Raw genomic sequence first — 20,235 nt, 5'->3', positions numbered from 1 at the left:
AATGCCAGGGAAACTGCATAATATAACCAAAGGTATTATTTGTCTTACTTGTACCTTCTCTATGGTTAAGGAGGTGGTGATGGTAACACTGGGAAAAGAAAATGTTTTTGTCCTATGGCCTTAGAAGTAGAGAAGGGAAGTGTTTTGATGCTGTCTTTGTCACTGTTCACATTACCTTCCTTTTGCAAAACACCAAAGAACATCCTCAGCCTATCCAGATTTGGTGACTTCATTTGACTAAACATTTGACTAAACTTGGTACTGATAGTCATCATAAAATAAACCTGGGTGTCATTTATAAGGCAGTAAATTCATTTATAAGGCAATAAATTCACTTTAGGGGATTCTGCAGTTGTTATTAAATGTTAGCTCTATAGGAGCACAGTTCTGGCAGCTGAGAGAGAAGGATGCTGTAAACTGGGATAGGAGGGAGAAATCCTGGAGGAGTAAACATGCAGAAAACAATTGGAGCATTTCAGTCAAGCCAAATTTCCCAGCTGGAGTGGGATGGCTAAGTTATCCTGGAGGACATCTCTAGATGCTCGGATACAGCTGGGCTCTTTGTTTTCCCTCCTATGTCTCTGTATGTCCCTCCTTTCTCCATCAGCAATAGCTATGGCAGAATGCAAGAACTCACCTGCGTACAGCTTGGCAGGGGAGCACTGGGCTTCCAGTCTGGATTTCCCCCTTTCCTGCTTCCTACAGCCAGGCCCCAAATTTGCTGCAGCTTCCTTCACACTATACACAGAAAGGATGATAGTTAGAAAAATGATTCCTCTTGCTCCTTTTTTTTGTAGAAGAAATTGAGGAAATGATATAGTGACTTGCCCAGGATTACACAAGAAATCTTCGTTGAAGTAGGGTACTGGCTTTGCTTTTGCAGTCCTACTTGTGAGCATACAACAGTATGGAAAGGGATCTCTCTTCCATGAAGAGGAAGGATAGGATCATGCTTTTGCTATCCTGATAAGCTTTTTTTTTTTTTTTTAACTGTTCTTTCTTACAGACATTATATCAGACATTTCAGGAATGTCACAGCTTTGCCTCTTTGATTTTGCTGGAGGAATTCTTGCAGGGCTGGAAAACAGGTGGAAGGCAGCTTTCTCAGCACATGCATGAGACTTCTTTTCAGAGCTGCCCCAACTGTAATTTCCTCCGGATTCCCCTACAACATATTAACTGTGTTTAAGATGGCATCTTCTGGGTTGGAAGAATACTGTGTTCCTGTTTGCTACTAGGTTTGCCATTGCTTTAGATCATGATTAATGTCTTTTTAGAGAATCTGTTATGGCCAAAGCCCCAAATATGCATTCTGGTAAGAATCTGTTATCTAGTTGCCTACCTCCATAGCTTAATCTCTCCTCATTTGGTTTTAGCTTTGAGTCTATCACTGAGTATGCTAATTGCAATAGACCTAGTCAGGAAGAAAAGGGGGTATTAGGCAAGAATAGTCCACTCTGAAAATGAACTTTTATACCACATCTATGCTATGGCAAAGAATGAACTTCAATGTGGTATGAAACTCTGTGGTTTATACTTGTGTATAGTTATTCATCACAGCACGGTTGACTTGTGGCTCTAATCAGTCATGTGGTCTCAATATCTCTTCTTACAGTGGGTGCCTTCATTTGAAAAATGTTCTGGTTTGAAATCTCTCAATCCATATCCCTTTTTTAGTCACATTTCTCTCTTTAGCCTCTCGTATAAAATACTGATTCTTTCTCCAGTGTGGCCACTCACATGCTGCTATTTTTCCCTGTCGATATAAAACACTGCTACTCCTAAATTTCCCATGTAATTTGACAGGATCAGATAGGGAGATAAACAAGCAACACTTGAACAGAGCAGAGATAGCAGCAGCCATATTACATCCTAGTGTGGAACCTTGGGCTCCGAGATATCAAGTCCTGGGAGCAGCTGCCTGCTGAAAGAGAAGTTGCTGCTTCCCTTCAGCAACCTTATGGGCAGGTTCACCCACCCCATGTGGCTTGATGCTGGCTTTGGTGCTGTGGATAAGTCAGCAACTGCTCCCTGGTCATGTTAGATGCGGGAAGATGCAGGTGGGAACCCAAGTACTCTGGTGGCAAGAGGGATTCAGGTGGTGCTATTGATGCCATCACAGGACAGCGTGGCTTTCCATGGAGGCACAGAAACCAGTTTTGCATAAGGGTGCTCCTCCCAAGCTTCTTCCCCACTGCCTGCTGCGAGTGCAACTGTTTCATGTGCCCTTTCTCTGTCTCTCACTTCAATTATCCCCAGTTACTGTGATGCCAGGACTACTGGGTAATTTCCACCACACAGGAGGTTGGATCCATCGAAAGTAAAATCCAATCACTGTCCAACAAAGAAATCTTTCTTCTAGTTATTTGTCTGGTGTCACGCAGGTTTTTTTTTTTTTAAAGATCCAAAACAAAACCCTTATTCAGTTGGTGTTCACACAAAGTTTTGCCATTAATGATTTACAGCAGCCTAGATTTGGGCTCCAGTTTATTATAGACCTATTAAGAAAGACCAACTTCTGGTTTTCCTGTCTTCAAGAAAGTTGAGATTTTTCTAGATTTTAAATGTCACCTAAAATGAGCCCTCTTTTAAATACATATTCTTTATACATTAAAGCAGCAGCAAGATAGAGAAGAAAACTTTATTTTCCTTTGTAGGTCAACTTTAAGGTCAGCACTATAAGCCTTTTGTAACTCCTTGAGATTTTAAACTTCTTTCTTAGTTAAGTTGAATACCACTGACTTTAAAAACAAAGCAAACCAAACCACTACACCTTTTCCCATTCTGAGAAACGCAATTCTGGGAGTAAATCTGCAATGCAGTAACCAACAGGACTTAAACCAATTCCTGAATATTTGATCCTTGTATTTGAGATGAGCAGGGATCCACAGGGCATCAAGAAGAAATCTCAACTGCTGCTGTAGCACCTACAGCAAGGCAGTTAAGTAACTACATGGCAACTGGGAAACCTGGAACTCACTCATCTCTGAAATGAAAATAAACTATTAAAGTTAACATCCATTTGTTAAGTACTTGCTTGTGATTTACAGCTCCAGCTCTGAGACTTGCAAAAATAGTTTAAGGGGTTGCCAGGCAGGCCCGGGTTGTTTCCATCTAGCAACCTTTGTTTCTATTGTAGAATTAGTGTCAGCAAAAGGGAAAATGGAGGCTCCAATGGAAATTATTGACTTACATCTTTTATTTTATCCCTGCTAGGGAGGTGGGATAGTATCTGACATGCAAGAGGTGCAGGATGTTTCAGTGTGAGCTGCATGCTGCTCAGCTCTCTGCAGCCTGCCCCAAGCACTGCAAAGGCCTCATAGCACAGGGCAGTTTCTGCCCCTTTCCTAGTGGTAGTGTGTGGCATGTTTAGCAGGGGGAAAAGGCAACTTAAGATCGTTGTTGAATGTGCCTTTCTTTGAAAAGTAATGTTCTGTAGAAGAGTAGCTTTATAAAACGTTTGTTTTGGTGTGAGGAGGAATGCAAAAGCAAACCTCTATGTGGGAAGGAACCAACCACCCTTTTTCCTGGAGACAGAAAAAGGGGTGGGCAGCCTCATGCATAACTTCTAAATCCACCAAAGGTTGTTTTTTCAACACGCAGCTAGCCATCTTCTCCGACCTTCTTGGCTGGTTTTGGAGTAATTGCTCCAGAAGGAACGAGAAAAAAAAAAATAAAGAAGAAAACCCTGAAATCCCACCTCTTCCCCCCGTTCCCCGGCCAGATGTACCCATGCGTGGGGTACGCTGCGGCGGGACGGTGCGCCCTCCATTCCTCCCGGGGCTGCGGGTGCGAACGGAGGATCCCAGCCCCCTCCCTGGCGACGGCTTGAGGAGGAGGAGGGTCGGCTCCAGCGCCTCCCCCGTTCCCCGCCTCCTTCCTCGCCGAGCGCAGAGCTCAGAGCATGGAGCCTGCCTGAGGCGCGCCGTGGGCTCCGGCAGTTGCTGCGGCGGCCCAACATGGAGGCGGCGGCCCCGCAGCCGCTGCTGCTGCTACTGCGGCTCCTGGCCGCCTCGGTGTTGCGGTGCGAGCCGGGCTCGGCCGAGGGTAAGCTCATCGGGGCGTCGCGGGGCCCGGGTCGGCGGGGAGGCGAGCGCCGCTGTCTCTTTTGTTGTCGGACTTAGGCAAACTTTCCCCCGCGCTCCGGCGGGAGGGCTGCGGGGCCGCGGCGGCAGGGAGGGGGGCGGGAGCGGGACCCTGTGGCGTGGGGGCGCGGGCCAGGCTCCCGCGGGGGGGAAAGGACGCGCACGTGGACGAGACGGGACGAGGACAGGAGGCTGGATGCGTCCTCTCCCCTCCCCCCCAAACTATCCCGTCTAGGCCCTCTTTGCTGCAAAGTGGGGGCGCAGGTAAAGGAGGCCTCTCCTCCCCTCTGGACATAACCCCCCGAGGGCAGCTCAGGTAAACGTGTACATTTGCATAAGGAGAGGCAAAAGTCGTCATCCCCCGTCCCCACACCCGTCCTTCCGCGGTATCGAGGCAGGGATTTCTCTGGGGTTTGGCGTGTCGGGTGTCGCTCAACAAACTCTTGGCAATGGTGGGGAGTTGGTGGGACGAAGGCGAGTTTCCCTCCCTCCAGCTCCTTTTTAAGGCGGGGTGGGGGGGGGGGGGGAGGCGGGGGCGGCGGTGGCACTGCGGCGGGAGGAACCGTTCGGCCCGGCCGGAGGCAGCGGCGGGTAGGGATTGGCCCGGGTCGGTGTGCGGATGCCCGGCCTGGGCCCAGCCCCGCGGGCGCTGCCGGAGCTGCAGCTCGGCTTCCCCGTGCCGGCGGAGCGCTGGCCTCCTCGCTACCCTGGGCTCCGTCCCAGGCACGGATCTTGCCCTTTGCTTTCCCTTTGCAATAAGTTTTTAAGTGAATGTGCTAATCCTTTAAAAGCACAAATAAACGGAGGCTCTGCTCTGCCTGCAGCATCCGTGAGGAGAGGGCCAGGGTCCGTTCACCATCCTTTCTCTCTGTGTGCTACTTGGGTTCCGACTTTTTATCACCGAAGATGGGGAGTTAGGGCTGTGTGTGTAAGACTTCTGGTTTGTTGCTGCTGCATCTGGTCTGCTTGAATGTATCACCCCGGTGCTTCAGCAAGCCGAAGCCTAATTGTTGCCATTTCCTAGGTAGTTTAGAAAACTCGCCAGTATGGCCAAGGCTGTCAGAATATCACCTCAGGGCCTGTTTTATTAGGCCACCCACCTTTTCAAACTGTAATTATTAGAACTGTCATGTAGAGCTAGAGAACTGACCTTTTCTGCTGGCATCATCATCCTATATTTTTGGTTGGAGCTCTATGTAGGTGTGTATTATGTATTGTTTATTCTGTCAGGATTATATTAAAAAGGTGCCCATTATGTCTCAGGATGCACCTTCTCCATACACATTGCCTTAGTTTTTTAAGAATATTTCAGAGAACCTGAAGTATGGCTTATTCCTTTCTGAACACTTACGTTTGTGTAAAGATGTTCATGTTCTTGCTTGACTGAAGCTATTTAGGGGGGGAAATCAATTTATAGGTGTCTTAAATGGAGAAGAGGCTGATAGTATCCCTTGAGTGTTTGCTTAACAGACTCTAATGGAAAGAAATATTTTTAAAAGGGATAACTTTACATTTGGAACTCTTAGGAAAATAAGAATTCACCATAAAAATGCAAAATAAGTTGTAACTTGGAGTTTGGTTTTCATTCACCTAATTTTATAGACAGGGATTCTTCTAATACAGTATACATTGTTTATCAATAGTCACCTTCCTTAACATGCACAGAAAAACTCTTCTATAAATGTACTGGTCTTTAGCAATTAGCTAAATAGTCTTGGTTAGAAATCTCAATGACACTGCTTTTGTTCAGCCTACTTAGTAGCAAGGTATGTGATTATTTTGTTAGGCTGATCTGGACGGTACTCCTCATAGTACAGGAGGAAATGACAAGATACAGTCATTTCAAATTGGGTCCATCTTTTTGAAACACCCTGTACTATGAGAAACTCTCCGTGTTTTTAGTTCCATTCCTGAGAACCCCCACTCTGTAAGCAGATGCCTGACTTTAAGGGACTTTTACCTCTTTAAAAGTATTTTGATGTGCTTGTTGTACAAATATGTAAATACATCTCTGCAAGACTTGAGGATGTGCTGAAACTTCTGCAGTGTTAAAGCTTCTGCAAAGTTTGGCATGTTGTAATAGATCCTGAATACTTTGGCTGTTAAATAATTTTGCTGTGGAGCTAAGTCCTTGCTCCACAGGAGTGGTTTTATTTATGTGGCTTGAAATAATGATAAATGTGTTTCAGATATGGGTTGTACTTTACCCTCCTTTCACTGAGATAAGACAAAATGGTAGTTGCATTTGGTGCTTCCTTGAAGGGAGGAATCCCTTGCCTGGGCGAATTATCCAGGAACAAGATGGTTATGACAATGGCATGATTTTGTCTGAAAATATTCAAATTCTGAATGTCTACTACTGCACAGCAGGTGTTTTATGTGGGTCTCGTAAAACCTGGAAGTAGTTGAGGTAATTCTTGTTTAAGAATTATCGCAAGCAAGAATTAGTGTTACTTAAACTCAACAAAAGCTTGGTTAGCTGTTGTTTGTTGAGTACTAGAACATTTCCCAAAATTGTAAGGCTGTATCTTAGTTTTCTTTAATGGAATGACTATTTGCCTGATATTAAGAAACAGAAGATAAAGGAAGGTGAACAGAGAAGTGTGACGGGATGGTTACAAATTTCGAAACTAGGGATGCATTTGAGCACGACCTAAAATGCCTTTTAATTCATACTGTTTTTCCTGAGATAACTTAAATCTAATGAAACTTATCACTATGTCTAAATGTAGAATGTAGCAGGAAAGAACACTTGCTAATTTTGTGATGGGGAAATTTGCTACACAGGAGTCCCCAACTACATTTCAGTGCCATTTCGGTTAGTCTGTTATTGATGTGGGGGGCTGTTTTCCTAGTAACTACTACTAGTACGATGTGAGGGTCTGTCACAAATTATGGTCGTAAGTCCTCTTGAAATAGTGAGATTGACTCTGAAGTTTTAATTGATACCTTCAAAGCACTGTATTTTCTATCTCCAGACAAAGCATAATGGCTTTAACTATCTTTTACACATGGTGTTTGAATTCATTAGTTACTATTTCATTTTAAATTAAATTGATTTCATTTTAATTTCATTTTAAAGCATCCAGAGATGCTTTATAATTACTCATACTGTAGATGTGTCTGTAATAAATAAATCAGCATGATGCACAAAGTCGATACTTTAGAAGAGTGCAAATGTGCTTCATCCGTAGCCCAGTGTAAATTCTGCCATTGCCTGTTGCTATTTTGGAATGTTTTTTAAAATCTCAACTGCTTTAACTTTTATCTTAAGAATTTTTTGTTTGTTTATAATGTAATCATTAGTAAAATAGACCATGGTTTTTGTTCCAGCTGTTAATTTTCTCAGTCCTGCCTGTTTCTTTAATAACACAAGCCAAATAGAGTTTGTTTCTGGGAACTTGTTATCCTTGATTGTTATGGTAGGGTCTGACAGCATAACAACAAATAAAGGTTACAAACCCCCTCCTAGAGTATATATGCACCTGACTTATAAAGAGAGTCTAACGTAACTTTGCTTCTAGTTAAAATTTAGCAAACAATGTAGAGTTAAATGTAGTTGACTCTCCTTTTGTCAAAGCAGAAATTAAAGAAATTTTGTTATTTGTGATGCTCAGAAATAGCTTTAATGTCAAGGTTTAGTTTCATGTTAGATCAGTATTTTTTGTAAACATACTGTATTGTATGAAAGCAACCTGCCATCTTGAGGTTGAGAACAGTAACTAGGTTTAAATTCCTTGTTAGAAAGAAGCTATTTAAGGTAACTTGATTGCTCTTAATTTTATGAAATCCTCTTAATTTTTTCTTATACCTTTAACCCAATAGCTATTAAACATTAAAAATGTTTGGCTTTTGTAAGTTCAGAACTTCTCAAATATGATATGGCTGAAAAAAACACAGCACTAACATCACTTGAAGAAAATAGTTGTTACTTTCTGCTTGAAAACTTTGTGAAGAGCTCAAATAGGTACCAACCTGAGCCTCAAGAGAAGAATGACAGTAGAGTAAGTGTCCTCCCAGTTTATGGCACAGGTCAGCAATGATGCAATTCTACTATGCACAATAGTCAGCATTTTGTTGAAATTTTGATGCATGTGGATTATTTTCCTTTTTCACTATATTGCTTTCCAACAAGGCATCTCCAACAACACTGCAAGTTCACTTAGGACAGGAGCAAATAATTAGGATATTGGCTGGGGACACTGGCTGGCTAAAGCCAGGTGCTGTTTGGACACTTGGGACTTTCTGAAGAAGTCAAAGATGTGCCGTCTCCTGACAACCCAAACCTGGGACTTCTGGACTGGAAAAGATACTTTTGGAGAGTTCTACCCCTATTAAGTTAGGGCGTGGAAAGTCTCATGATAGAGTCAAAGGATATTTTGAGCAGTTCTTCAGATTTTGAGTGATTAAACATTTGTGGTGAGGGGAGAAAATGGGAAGCATGTCCCATAAAATGTTCAAAACAGTTGTTCGTTAGGAGTTCATGGGCCAAAAATTCTTTTGGTTCCTTCTCTCTCGAAAAATCAGAATGCGGAGCTCACCACCATTTCATCTTTGTGGTTTCTGTTTACTAAAGATTGAAAATATGTATTAAAGCACAAAATTCTACTGAGAAGCTCCAAGGAGTGTAAAGAATGGGTGATGTGTTGATAAGGATGTTGAAGGTCCATATAATAAACAGGGTTTTTAATTTAGTTGTTGTTTCCTTTATTCTTGCTTGACTCATGCTTTGCCTACCAGCATAGGCAGATGTAAGGTGTCGTTTCGTGTTGATGGTTAAATCCATAGGTGACTTTGCAAAGGTGCCAGTAGATTGACACATGCTTGATTAAATTGGTTCATTTGCTCTGGATGATGAAAGGGTTAGAGGCAGTGAAACTGCTTTTAAACCAATAAATACTTTATATGAGTACGTTTTGTTATATTAGCTTAATAGGGACAGTCTGCTGGGAGAAGGAATTTCTTGACTGTGAATCAGCTACAGAATTGTCTTCATTTCACAGTATGAAGGTTTATTGTTAGTGCAATAAACAGCACTGACAGTAGATGAAATAGTCAGTTCCTGGTGCAATCATCAATGATCTGAGGACCTCAAATATTGGCATATACCGTTTCGCACTTGGGCTTTCGTAAGTGCTGTATAAATATTAGCTAGTTCTGAATATTTTGCTAACATAGCATCTATTGTTTACACATAAGGAAACTGAACTTCCCCAGTTTAAGTTGACTTCCTTTAAAGAGTAATAAAAGTTGTCTTTGTAGCAGGCAGAATTAAGGTTTTTGGACTCTGGTCTTCCTGTTGAGATTATAGAGATAAACCAGGTAGTCGTTCAATAAAACTGAAGTGCGCTGTTCCTGAGCTATGGTGAAAAATGATGCAACTGGAGAAATGAAGTTGCAAGTGTGTTAGATTATAACTCTCCCCTCTACTATGAAAAGCGAAAAGATGAAAATTATATTTCTGTCTTTGGTGTGGTTACACAAAGGGCTTGATTTTTCATTTTCTTTTTCCCATGGATTGTTGTTAAAGGGTGGCACAAGGTATCCTGTGAAAGTGCAGTGCTCTTAATTTGGTGGTTCTGTCCTTCTTATAGGACCCCTGTTGACTTGAGTTTTGTCTAAGAGGGAGGTAAAAGACTGAGTTACTTAACTTGACTTCCCTTCATTTGGCTCAGGATTTGACAACATTTTGTGATGGTGATTCCAGAGGTTCTTTGTTGCCCTTTCGTTAGGTTGCCTTGAGTGTATATTGACTAATTTCAGGGTGTTGTTGCATTAAATGTCATTCATTAAACGTTTATTAATACTACTTTTTGGAAGTAGCTTGTCACACATGATAGTAAAGGTGATAAATTAGCCCTAGGGGACTCTTGATCCTCAGCCTGCAAGAATTAGATTGGAGGTAGGAGGTGGCAGTAAGTGATGGCAGAAGCTTGACTTTTTCTTTCTGCCATGTTTAAGAAAAAAACGCCAGAGTGTGAGGAACCAGTGTGTGTTTCATGTTTCTAAACCTCTTGGCAGGTGAGGAGGAGCTGCGGACTGAGTGGACCTGCTTAGTAGATTTCTTGGCTTTTGGGTTTGGGAATCAAATAGTGTATTATAATGTGATTTTGTTCAGTGTTAGTTTTAACTAAATGAAAAGGAAAACGAGTGGAGGATCTGAGAAAACAGAATCATAGAATCATTTTGGTTGAAAGAGACCCTCAAGATCATTGAGTTCAATCGTTAACCTAACACTGGCACTAAACCATGTCCCTAAGAATCTCATCTATATGTCTTTTAAACACCTCCAGGGATGGTGACTCCACCACTTCCCTGGGCAGGCTGTTCCACTGCTTCACAACCTTTTCCATGAATACATTTTTCCTAACATGATGAAAGTATTCAGTGCTGTGATAATCTATAGGTTATTGATATGTCATTTGAGAACTTTTATGGCACACTCTATGTACTTGTGGCTTAAGCCAAATACTCCAGGTTTTGAATTAGGCACAGATTATGCATAACAGCAGTAATGCACTGAAATCCTTGTCAATAACTTCAACATACCTTTTGTGGAAACTTCAGTTTTACTTGGATTCTAGATTCATGGATGCTTTGTCCAGTCCTTGTACTTTTTTTTTTTTTCCATTTTGCGTGAACATACTCTTTTCTGTTCTTTCAAATTAAAATGGTCCTAGCTGGACTTCAGAGGGAGAGGGGGAAAAAAGTGTTTAGATGACTAGAAATGTGTTGTGGGTTTTGTTTGTTTGTTGTGGTTTTGTTTTTTTTTTTTGGGGGTGGGGAGGGGATGTTTTTAACTTCACACTATAGACTATGGCTGTGAAGAAAGGGAAGTTGCTTCCTTTTATACCTTTATAAATTGAGAAGGACACATGTCCCTAAGCCTGTCTGCTGTACTTGTCTTTATATGAAACAAAAAACCAGCAGCATAGAATGCCTAAGTGACAATATATCTTGTGGATCAACCAAACAAAATGCTTCGTGAGCTTTATATTGCTTTGAATTAACCAGTGTGTAGGATGTCCTGACTTACAGCTGCACTTTGTTATGATACACTTCTGCCACAGTCTTTTCTCTAGATAATTTTTAAATAAGGATTTGGGTTTGGCCTTCCTTAAGAGATGACACGCTTTTTCAGTGGATTCACTACGACAGTGGTGTTCAGAAGTACCCCTTTTTATTTTGTATGTGCTCCTGAAGTAAAGAGCTGGGTTGTGCACGGTGTAGGGAAGTGTCTTGCAGGTTTCCCACCATGACACATCTCTGGGAGCTTTCTGGAATAGCTGGCTCATGCCACTTGAAGCTTTATTTCCTTATAGTGTGGAATTTTTTTTCTTGTTTCTGAGACTTCCTGAATAACATACTCTTTGTCTGTCTCTTCAGATAAGACTGAAGGGTATTTTTTGTGACATTGAGTGAGTGGTCTGCCAGCTACTTCGTTGTTTTGAGATATTGCTCTTTTTTTGCACCCTGTGAGGTGCTTTGGCACTTCGTCATGTCTTTTTCCATCAGTCCATCATTTCTAGGGTGCTGTGTAAACTGTGGCTTATTCCTGTGTAACCAGACCTTATCTGAAGAGAGTGTTCAGAGTTGAAAGCTCAGTGTGTCGAATTTTAGGAAGTCTTCTAAGCTGATTTCTCTAGCTTTAGTTTTAGAAGTAGTGCATACTTGATATTTGAGGCAATGTGAAAGGCCTTATGTCTTTATTATTATTATTCTTCAAGGATTATTTCCAAATAATTTGTATGGGACAGTTTCTAAAAGTTTTTGTGCAGATATAAAAATAAGATTTTTAAGGGGCAAAGAATAATTGCTTTGAAAGACAACCACAAAACTGTGGCGTTATCTGCAGGTGTTCTGTAAGACTTGCAGATGAGCAACTGGAGTGAGCTTCGTAGCTTGCATGCAGAACTAATCCATACCATTTGAACTTCAAATGATGTACTTGACACTTAATAAGCATATTAACAGTCTGCTTCTAGATCTTATTCGCCTAATAAACTTTGACAAACAAATTCTACAGATGGTTAATATTTTCAGAGGAATTGCTGTCTGTTCATAGTGAGTTTGTGGCCAAAATATGTGATATAGGTTGTGATTAATTTTCTCTCTGAAATATTTTCATGGCTGTGGTCATTCCACTCATCGTTACCATCACATCTGACTGTAACTGATAAATGAAATGCTCAGCTAGGAAGATTTTTAATTTAAGTTTAAAGGGCAGGGGGTTGGCCATGGAATTATCGTGGCTGCTTTTGAATTTCCCTTCTTCTATCAAAGCGACAGAAAACAATATGTTGTCAGGATTGGGGGGTGGTAATCCTTCTACTTGGAGTAATCCCTGGTGATTGTGACAAAATCCCGGTGTTAGATGCTGCTTGATACTGAAGTCATTCTGCCATTTGCAAATTTTAGTGTTTTAAAGAGTTTTTAAGACATTTGTGGAAAGTGAAGCCATTTTGCATGAGCCAGAGAACTGGAGAATGCCTGGATTTTACTTAGTCACTGGTAGTTACTCAGTTTAAATGTGCTACCAGACCACTCAGTTCCTCAGAGCAGAGGCAGATTTGTTCTAAGTTCACAGAAGTGCTTACCAAGGCAGAAGTAATCTCTTACAAGTTCCTGGCTAGTTTATGATGAAGTATGTACATGTGGAACGGTGTGAGAGATGGGGAGAGGGGGTGGTATCTCACATATGTGTGTGTATGAGTGTGTACATAATATGTATGTATGTTCTTATGTGCTTAAACCTTGGTTAACCAGTTTCTCCTGCTATGTTTTTTTCTTTTTATTCGAATGGCTGTGTTATTGAATAACCTTCCACTTCTGAGGAAAAAAAAAAACCACTGCTTTTTATGTAGACTTTAACTCCTGATTTTAGATCTCGATACATAATTTTAAGAAGGCAAGTTTCATGGTCGCTAGATATGGGACTGGAATTCAGTATACCTGGATTTGGTTTTGGTGTTTTAACTGAAGTATGCCATTAAGTCCGTGCACTTCAACTATTCCTCTGAGAAAAGGTGACAGTGATACATAAATGTTCTCTCTGAATGCATCTTGGAGTGTTTTACACAAGAAGCATCTCTTAGTAATCTTTTCCTATACATATGCTTTTTACCCTGTTTCCCTGAAAATAAGACCTACCCTGAAAATAAGCCCTAGCATGATTTTTCAGGATGCTCAAAATATAAGCCCTACTCAAAAAATAAGCCCTAGTTAGAGTTCATTTTAAAAGTCAATTTAAATAGTGTCCAGGCAGCTATACATGTAAAAAAGTAAGCATCTTTTGGAGCAAAAATTAATACCAACTCTGTCTTATTTTCAGGGAAACAGGGTAGATAATTTTCTAGTAATAAACTTCCTTTGTTTTTTTTTTTTTAATTAATCTCTCAATGACTGGTGTTTCATTAGAAACGAAGATGGAAACTAACAGAATGGTAGGTAAAGTACCCCTGAAAAGGTAGGGTGGTGTGTATTTTATTAATCAAAATTGTATGCCTGATCATTATTGTGCACCTAAATCTTTAATCTTGCATAAACACTTTCCATACCTTTAGCAGTTTTTATTTTATTATTTCTGCATGTTTTATCCTTCTCCTGTGTTGGTAGTATTTCTTCTCAGCTTGAAAGCTCTTTGAGGCAGGTATCTTGTGTATTGTTTTTCCTTTTACCTGCCTGCTTTGTGTTGTGCTCCCCCTGCCCCACTGTGTGAAGAACCAAGGTTGCTAAAGGCTGGAATATCTGTAGGTGGGTAATTAATTAAAAACAGTAGTCAGGAGAGCTCTTGGAAACTTGTTGGATTACTTCTCTAAGTAGGATGATGAGGCAGCATCATTGAATGGAAGGGAAAACAAAACAAACCAAACCACCACCACCACCAAAAAAACCCCTCAAAAAACCTACCCCAAACACCCTTCTATTTCTGGCAGTTTGAAGAAGCTGCTTGCTGTCCCCTTAGCATGGGGCTCCATTAACATTGTCTGCCCATGACAGAATTGGTAAAAATGGAGAAGCTGCAGCTTAGCCTGTGTTTGGGGATTGGTACTTGGCATTCAGCCTAGTGCACAATGGAGAAAAGATGAGCAGCGTTGTGATTTAAACCCGCTGGCAGGTAGGACCATGCAGCTGCTTGTTCACCTCCCACCAAGTAGGATGGGAGAGAGAATTAGAAAGGGAAAAAACCCCCTCGTGTTGAGATAAGAACAGTTTAATAGGGCAGCAAGGGAAGAGAAAATAATAATAATAATAATAGAATATAACAAACAAGTGATGCCCCATGCAATTGCTCACCATGACAGCAATAGCCCTTTTCCTGAGCAGCAGTATTTGCCCCCTGGGCAACTCCAGTTTATATACTGAGCATGCCATCATATAGTATGGAATATCCTTTTGGGCAGCTTGGGTCAGCTGATCTGGCTGTGCTCTCTCCCAGCTTCTTGTGCATCTGGTAGAGCACGGGAAGCCGCAAAGTCCTTGACTACCTGGAAACAACTAACACATCAATGTATTATCAACTGTCTTTTCATACTAAATCCAAAACATGGCTACTAGAAAGAAAATTAACTGTATCCCAGCCGAAACCAGGACAAGTAGATAGAAGTACTTTACACTTGTGACCTCTGTTCCATATTATCTCTCAAATTGCATGGTCCAAATTAAGGTCTTCATTGTTATCTGCGAAAAATGTAAGTGATCTAGGATTCTTTTACCTTGGGGATTACCACCTTGACACATCCAGCTCTTTTCCATCCTGCTACAGTAATTACAGCTCATGGAAAATAACTCTGGTTCTGATCGCCAGGGTGTGGAACTCCTGGCATCTGGAAATTAAGCACATCTGGTGCTGGTCCTCAGAGGCAGAATTCAGCCAGCCTAGAGCTTATTGCATGTGTGGAATGATGCAAGTGACATGTTTTCTCTGAACAATGGCTATGGGATCTTTGTAAGCATTGACCTCTTGCCTGGTTATTCTGAGGGTGGTGTTGTGTTAGTTTGTGGGGTTTGTTTGTTTTCTCTTTGTTTGTTTGTTTGTTTTTCTTCCTGAGAAATTCTGTGTGCAATGAGGGAAGATGTAGAGTACTGTATGTTCTCAGTACAGCTGACTCAGTCCTTCACACTGTACTTGCTCTTTGACATACGTAAAATGTGTGTGTAAAAGCCTCTGTGGCCATCCAGAAGGCACTTGGTAGGTACAGGTAAAGATTCTAGTGTGCTTTTTTTGGTGCCTTTCTGATTCCTAGAATTCTGTGAAGTCAGCATTGCAGGGACACAGAAGAAAGTTTTATTTTTAAAGGAGATGTACTGCAGCGCCCAACTTTGAGGAATGTTCTAGGGACCTGTTAATATAATTTTCCTTATACAGATTTGTAGGGTAAGAAAGCTTGCTTTGTTTGAGATAGCTTTTGAATTCATATTCTAACAGCTATTCCACAGTTACTTCCCCAAGAGTGCTTATATTTTGGAATGGTTTCCCCACAAAGATCTGTTCTGGAATACTTTATTTTAGTCCTTTCTCAGTCTTAGCCTTGGATGTCATTTTGTGCTGTAGAGATTGGGATTGTGTAACAGGCTTTTGTTAGTTAATCTGAGCATCTGCTGGTCACATCTTGATATAGACTGATTGTATATCATGGTTGTTTATATTTTATGTCATGGTTGTTTATCATGTTATAACGTGATACCTGCCCATATGCTTGTTGATAGACTGTTAGGACCTTCTTGTCCACGAATGCTAGTTTCTGAGGGAGGATGCCTTCTTCTAGGTATTCCTTCTCTTGACAATTTTGCCAGGAGCCTGTGAGGATATTTCAGGTGACATGGCAAGAGTTTCTTCCAAATAAATTTTTGGCCTGTCGTGGTTTGATTGTGGGGTGACAATAAAACCGTGGCAGACGTATTGTTAACCTCCTCTCCCCCTGCTTTCCCCTTCAGCCCCTCCCTCTCCCCCCTTCCCACTAAGGACAGGCGATTGGGAGGGAAAGAAGGACAGAGAGAAGAGGGTTGGAAAAATTAAAAATGTTTTGCTAATGCTACCAATAAAATAGAGAAAATAATACAAAATATACAAAACCAATCTTGAAAGTCCCGGCAACTGCTCCGGCAGGTGTAGGGCCGGCACCCGAAGTCCTGGACTGGACTCTGCAGCCAACCGGAACTGGATTCAGTCTGTCACTAGGCCTCAGTTTGCAGGGACAACTCGCAAAGTCCTCTCCCAATGTCGGCCATAAGGAAAAAGGGACAAGATCCTCGTGATCCCCCACTTTTATATGAAGTATCATGTGAATGGGATGGAATACTTTAGTTGGTCAATTTTCAGTTCACCTCCTGCTTGCACATCTCGCGGGATGCATCATTATCAATGACCTTGCATTCCATTGCTATGTCTACCAAAACACGTACCTAACTTTCAGGAAAACTGCAGTTAGTAAGACGACTTTAGCTGACGGGGAAATTCACTAAAAGAGAAACTTGTTTTTAACAAAACCAGGACATGGCTCTTGAAAGAAACAAGAGAAGTAAAGATGTGCTTGAGAGTTCACACTACAGGACAAGTACACTCAAACCAGCATACTAGTACAGGGTAGGAATTTGTTCTTTTACTTGTAAATTCTGCTGTTCTTTTTTAATTAACTGCTAAATTCTCTAGCTGTTTAGTTCCCTGGCCATTAACAGGGAAGAAGTTGCTTTACACATTGTTTCCTATGCTCATTGAGACTAGAGTCACAGTTTGGAGTTTGTTGTTGTTTTTAAATAAATAAAATCTTGGTCTATGTTGGAAACTAAAATCACTTCATTGCTGTTGCCAACCACTGTGTTGACAGGAAGTCATCATTGGTTCAGTAAAGCTTCATAGCAATTGAGATACTATGTACGAGTGCTAATGAAAAGCCTTTGCATGGTTTCTGGAGGCACATGGAGCTGTTGCAGAGACAAAAATATAACTTGTCAGCTGCTGTGCTCTTAATTACAGCTGCACGCAATGCTTTCTTCTGTGTAACTTTTCTGGTACTTTATTGTGAGGCAAAAGCAATATACTGAATTCTACAAAAACCTACCATTTTTTTCCAAAGCTAGAGTTTTGATAACTTTTATAACCTTTTTTTTTTTTTTTAAACTGAAGTGTTTGTATGGAAGAATAGAGCAGTCAAGCACAGTGGGAGATGGGGAAGCATTACACGCACACACTTATGATTGCAAAAAGAATCTTTAGCACCAGTTTGTTATTACGAAGTCTCAATAAATGTTGGCTGTTTATAAAAAGGAATGACCTTTACAGGGTTATTTTCCTATCTAAACATCAGCAGGACACTGGGGACAGATTACTGTGAGTATTTCAGTAAGTTGTGTTTGCTTAGTGTGCTTGGCAACATTTCTTTCAATGAAACTTTAACGTTTTATGCTATCCCAAGTTCAATTTCTAAACTTTGGGCTTCATCTGTGTTCTTTTTCCTGTTATTGATGTGTATGATGTCAGTTGTCAGATCACTGTTGTATATGTGGCCAAAATGAGTGTATTTTATTATCTTTATTTACGAAGATTTTGAAATATGGAATGGTAATTTATTCAAAGTCCTGTCATAAATATTGCTTATCCCTAGAAGGATAATTTTTGCTGGGAACAAATAGATCAGTCTACAGCAGATAGCAGTCTGTGCCTGTCTCCCACATTTGGCTGAGCACGTGCCAAATGTATGATCAGACTCTCTGCTGGACACTACATATATTCCAACTTCAACTCCACCTGTTGTACTGGCTTCAGCAATGGCTTGGCAAAGCAGTAATGATTTCAAAATGCTTTCCAGTGTCTGAAATGGCATGAAACTTTCTAGTTCTGACACCTGGAAATTCATGTTATATTAAAGAAGAATTCCCAAAACTTGTCTATTAGCAACCTCAAAGCACATCTTTCTATACAGTTGTAAAATTGGCACCAACAAAAAAGGCTTTATTTGAAAAGTACACAAAAGTTTACATGCAAAGCCCAAAAAGCCCTGGATTTACTTTATCCTGCAGCTTACTGTTTAGATTTTCATTAATATTTATTTTTCTTTCCCAGAGGTTGATTTGATATTTAAATTGGACTGAAGAAATGGGTCTCTTGTTGCTTCCTAAATCCTGGAGAAGTTTGTGTGTGGTGTTTTTTAAACAAACAAAACAAACAAACAAAACCACCAATATTTAGGGACAGGTCACTGCAAATGAGCTTGCAACAGTGTCATGCCGCTTAGTGGATTTACTAATTTTAAATGTTCTAGAGTCTACTGGGAACCTTTTTGTAACTATTGGTGTTACTTTAAGCCTGAATGAAGAGGAATTTGTTTGCAATTGTGGTGTAAATTAGGAACATCCAGTGACAACATGAAAATGTGTGGCTATGTAGTAAACTAGATTAGAGGACTGGGTTGAAAGTAACCTCTTTAGTTACCTTTTGTTTTGTAGGATGTCTTTTCCATGCTCTTTTTTATTATTATTTTGGGTTTTATCCTCTGTCTCCTCTTCTCTCCACTTTCCTCTCTCCTCTCCCCCCTCAATGTGTTTATTAATAAATACCTGCATCAGTGAGGAGAGAGAGATGTTGCTGTATGATATAGGGTAAAATATGAATTTAATCAATTTTTATCTAGTCTAATAAAACTGATACTTCAAGATCAAGGATTTTGAGTCTAACATAGTCAACTTTGAAGGAAGGATAATGCCACATTTTTCCATGCAATTCAGATGTTACACAGACTGTGCTGTTTTGTTCTTTGTGTTTTTTTTTTTTTTTAATAAATAAAATCTAAACTCGATGTGTTATTTTTACAAGTCTTTAATTGTTTGTGCTGCACCTCATTAGTAACAAGAATAGCATCTTGGAGAATCTTCTGAGCAACACAGAAATGGAGCATGTGTTTGCATTTATAGTGTAATGTGATAGAGGGTTAATTGTATAGATTAACTGTTGCGCAGGAGCAGATAGATATTTTCTCCTTTGATGTTGTGCTGTTCTGTTGTGTCCTTGGACAATTACTGCATGGGATGAAGTTTTTAGTTTGAAAGCTTCAACTTAGGTAGCCTTTAGAAATGTCTGGTGTCATTTGGTGTCAAGTCTTTTACCTTACTAAGTGTATATATATAAATGTGTGATATATATATATGTATATATAAACGTACTCTGCATTCTAGAGTTTTGTAAAGGAAACAACATAATGCGGTAACCATTGGAGCACATTCTTGAGAGGTTTTAGATGCCCTAACTTCCTCCACATAAAACATGAGAAAGTTGATGTTTTTCACATGTTGATAACATACAGAAAACAAAGTGCATCTTCTTGCTTCAGAGCTTTATGGTGCAATTATTGAGAAGTAGTGGATAGATGATGGCTTCTATAATAGTTATTGGCTTCTCAGTAACTTTCATAAAATGAGTTTTGGATCTCATTCCTGCTGAGTTGATAACATGTATTGCACAATGCTGCTCTACATTTCAAGTATTAGTCACAGCAAAGGAGACAAGCCTGAACTGTCCTCAAAAGTGAGTTAATTTCTGTCACCCAAGTGAGGTCTTTTGATGGCAAGGTTGACCCATATTGCACATGGTAATTAATAGAAGACTGACATGAACAGTGAGTTCAGGATTTTAGGTCCCCTTTTTGAAGGAGAAAGAAATCCTCATTTTTATTTGCATCTTATTTAGTTAATTGCTGCACTAGATGAGCTTGATAAGCAATTTATCTGTTTCACAGAATCACAGAATGGTTGGGGTTGGAAGGGACCTCTGGAGATCATCTAGTCCAACCCACCTGCTAAAGCAGGTTCACCTGGAGTAGATTGCACAGGAATGGTGCACAGGTGGGTTTTGAATGTCTCCACTTTGTACTACTTTTACTGTAATGTTACAGTGCTTTCTGTAAGTAGAAAGTGAAGGTTACCCTAATTGTGAGCAAGTATTTAGTTACAGAATGAGAAGCTTAGTATATGAGAAGTTTAGTATAGAAGGGAAGGGCTTCCGTCAACTGTGCTTCAAGTTAGTGCTTGTTTGGTGTGGGTTTGGTTTTCTTTTTTGTTGATTGCCTTTTTGTTGTTGTATTTGAGAAGAAAGCTGTTTTTCATAAAAAGCAAGTGCTTTTGTGGTCTAGTTTACATCTAGTTTTTAGAGAAGGTA

General features: G+C 40.4%; 1 protein-coding gene across 3 annotated transcripts in view; it reads left to right on the top strand.

Moving 5' to 3' along the window:
- The first annotated feature begins 3,760 nt into the window (after positions 1 to 3,760).
- LRP5 (LDL receptor related protein 5) overlaps positions 3,761 to 20,235 on the top strand; it is a 186,455-nt gene continuing 169,980 nt past the window's right edge. For 2 of the 3 annotated variants that reach the window (XM_065635179.1, XM_065635183.1), the window contains exon 1: positions 3,761 to 4,047. In XM_065635179.1, coding sequence (XP_065491251.1) covers positions 3,960 to 4,047 — 88 coding nt within the window. In that variant the 5' untranslated portion in view covers positions 3,761 to 3,959. The remainder of the gene's footprint in view (positions 4,048 to 20,235) is intronic. The other variant, XM_065635180.1, reaches the window with a different exon arrangement.

This window comes from Caloenas nicobarica, chromosome 5 (genome assembly GCF_036013445.1).
Source record: "Caloenas nicobarica isolate bCalNic1 chromosome 5, bCalNic1.hap1, whole genome shotgun sequence".
Classification (NCBI taxonomy): domain Eukaryota; kingdom Metazoa; phylum Chordata; class Aves; order Columbiformes; family Columbidae; genus Caloenas; species Caloenas nicobarica.
The sequence above is the reverse complement of the archived record's forward strand: the minus strand, read 5'-3'. Positions and strand labels throughout refer to the sequence as shown.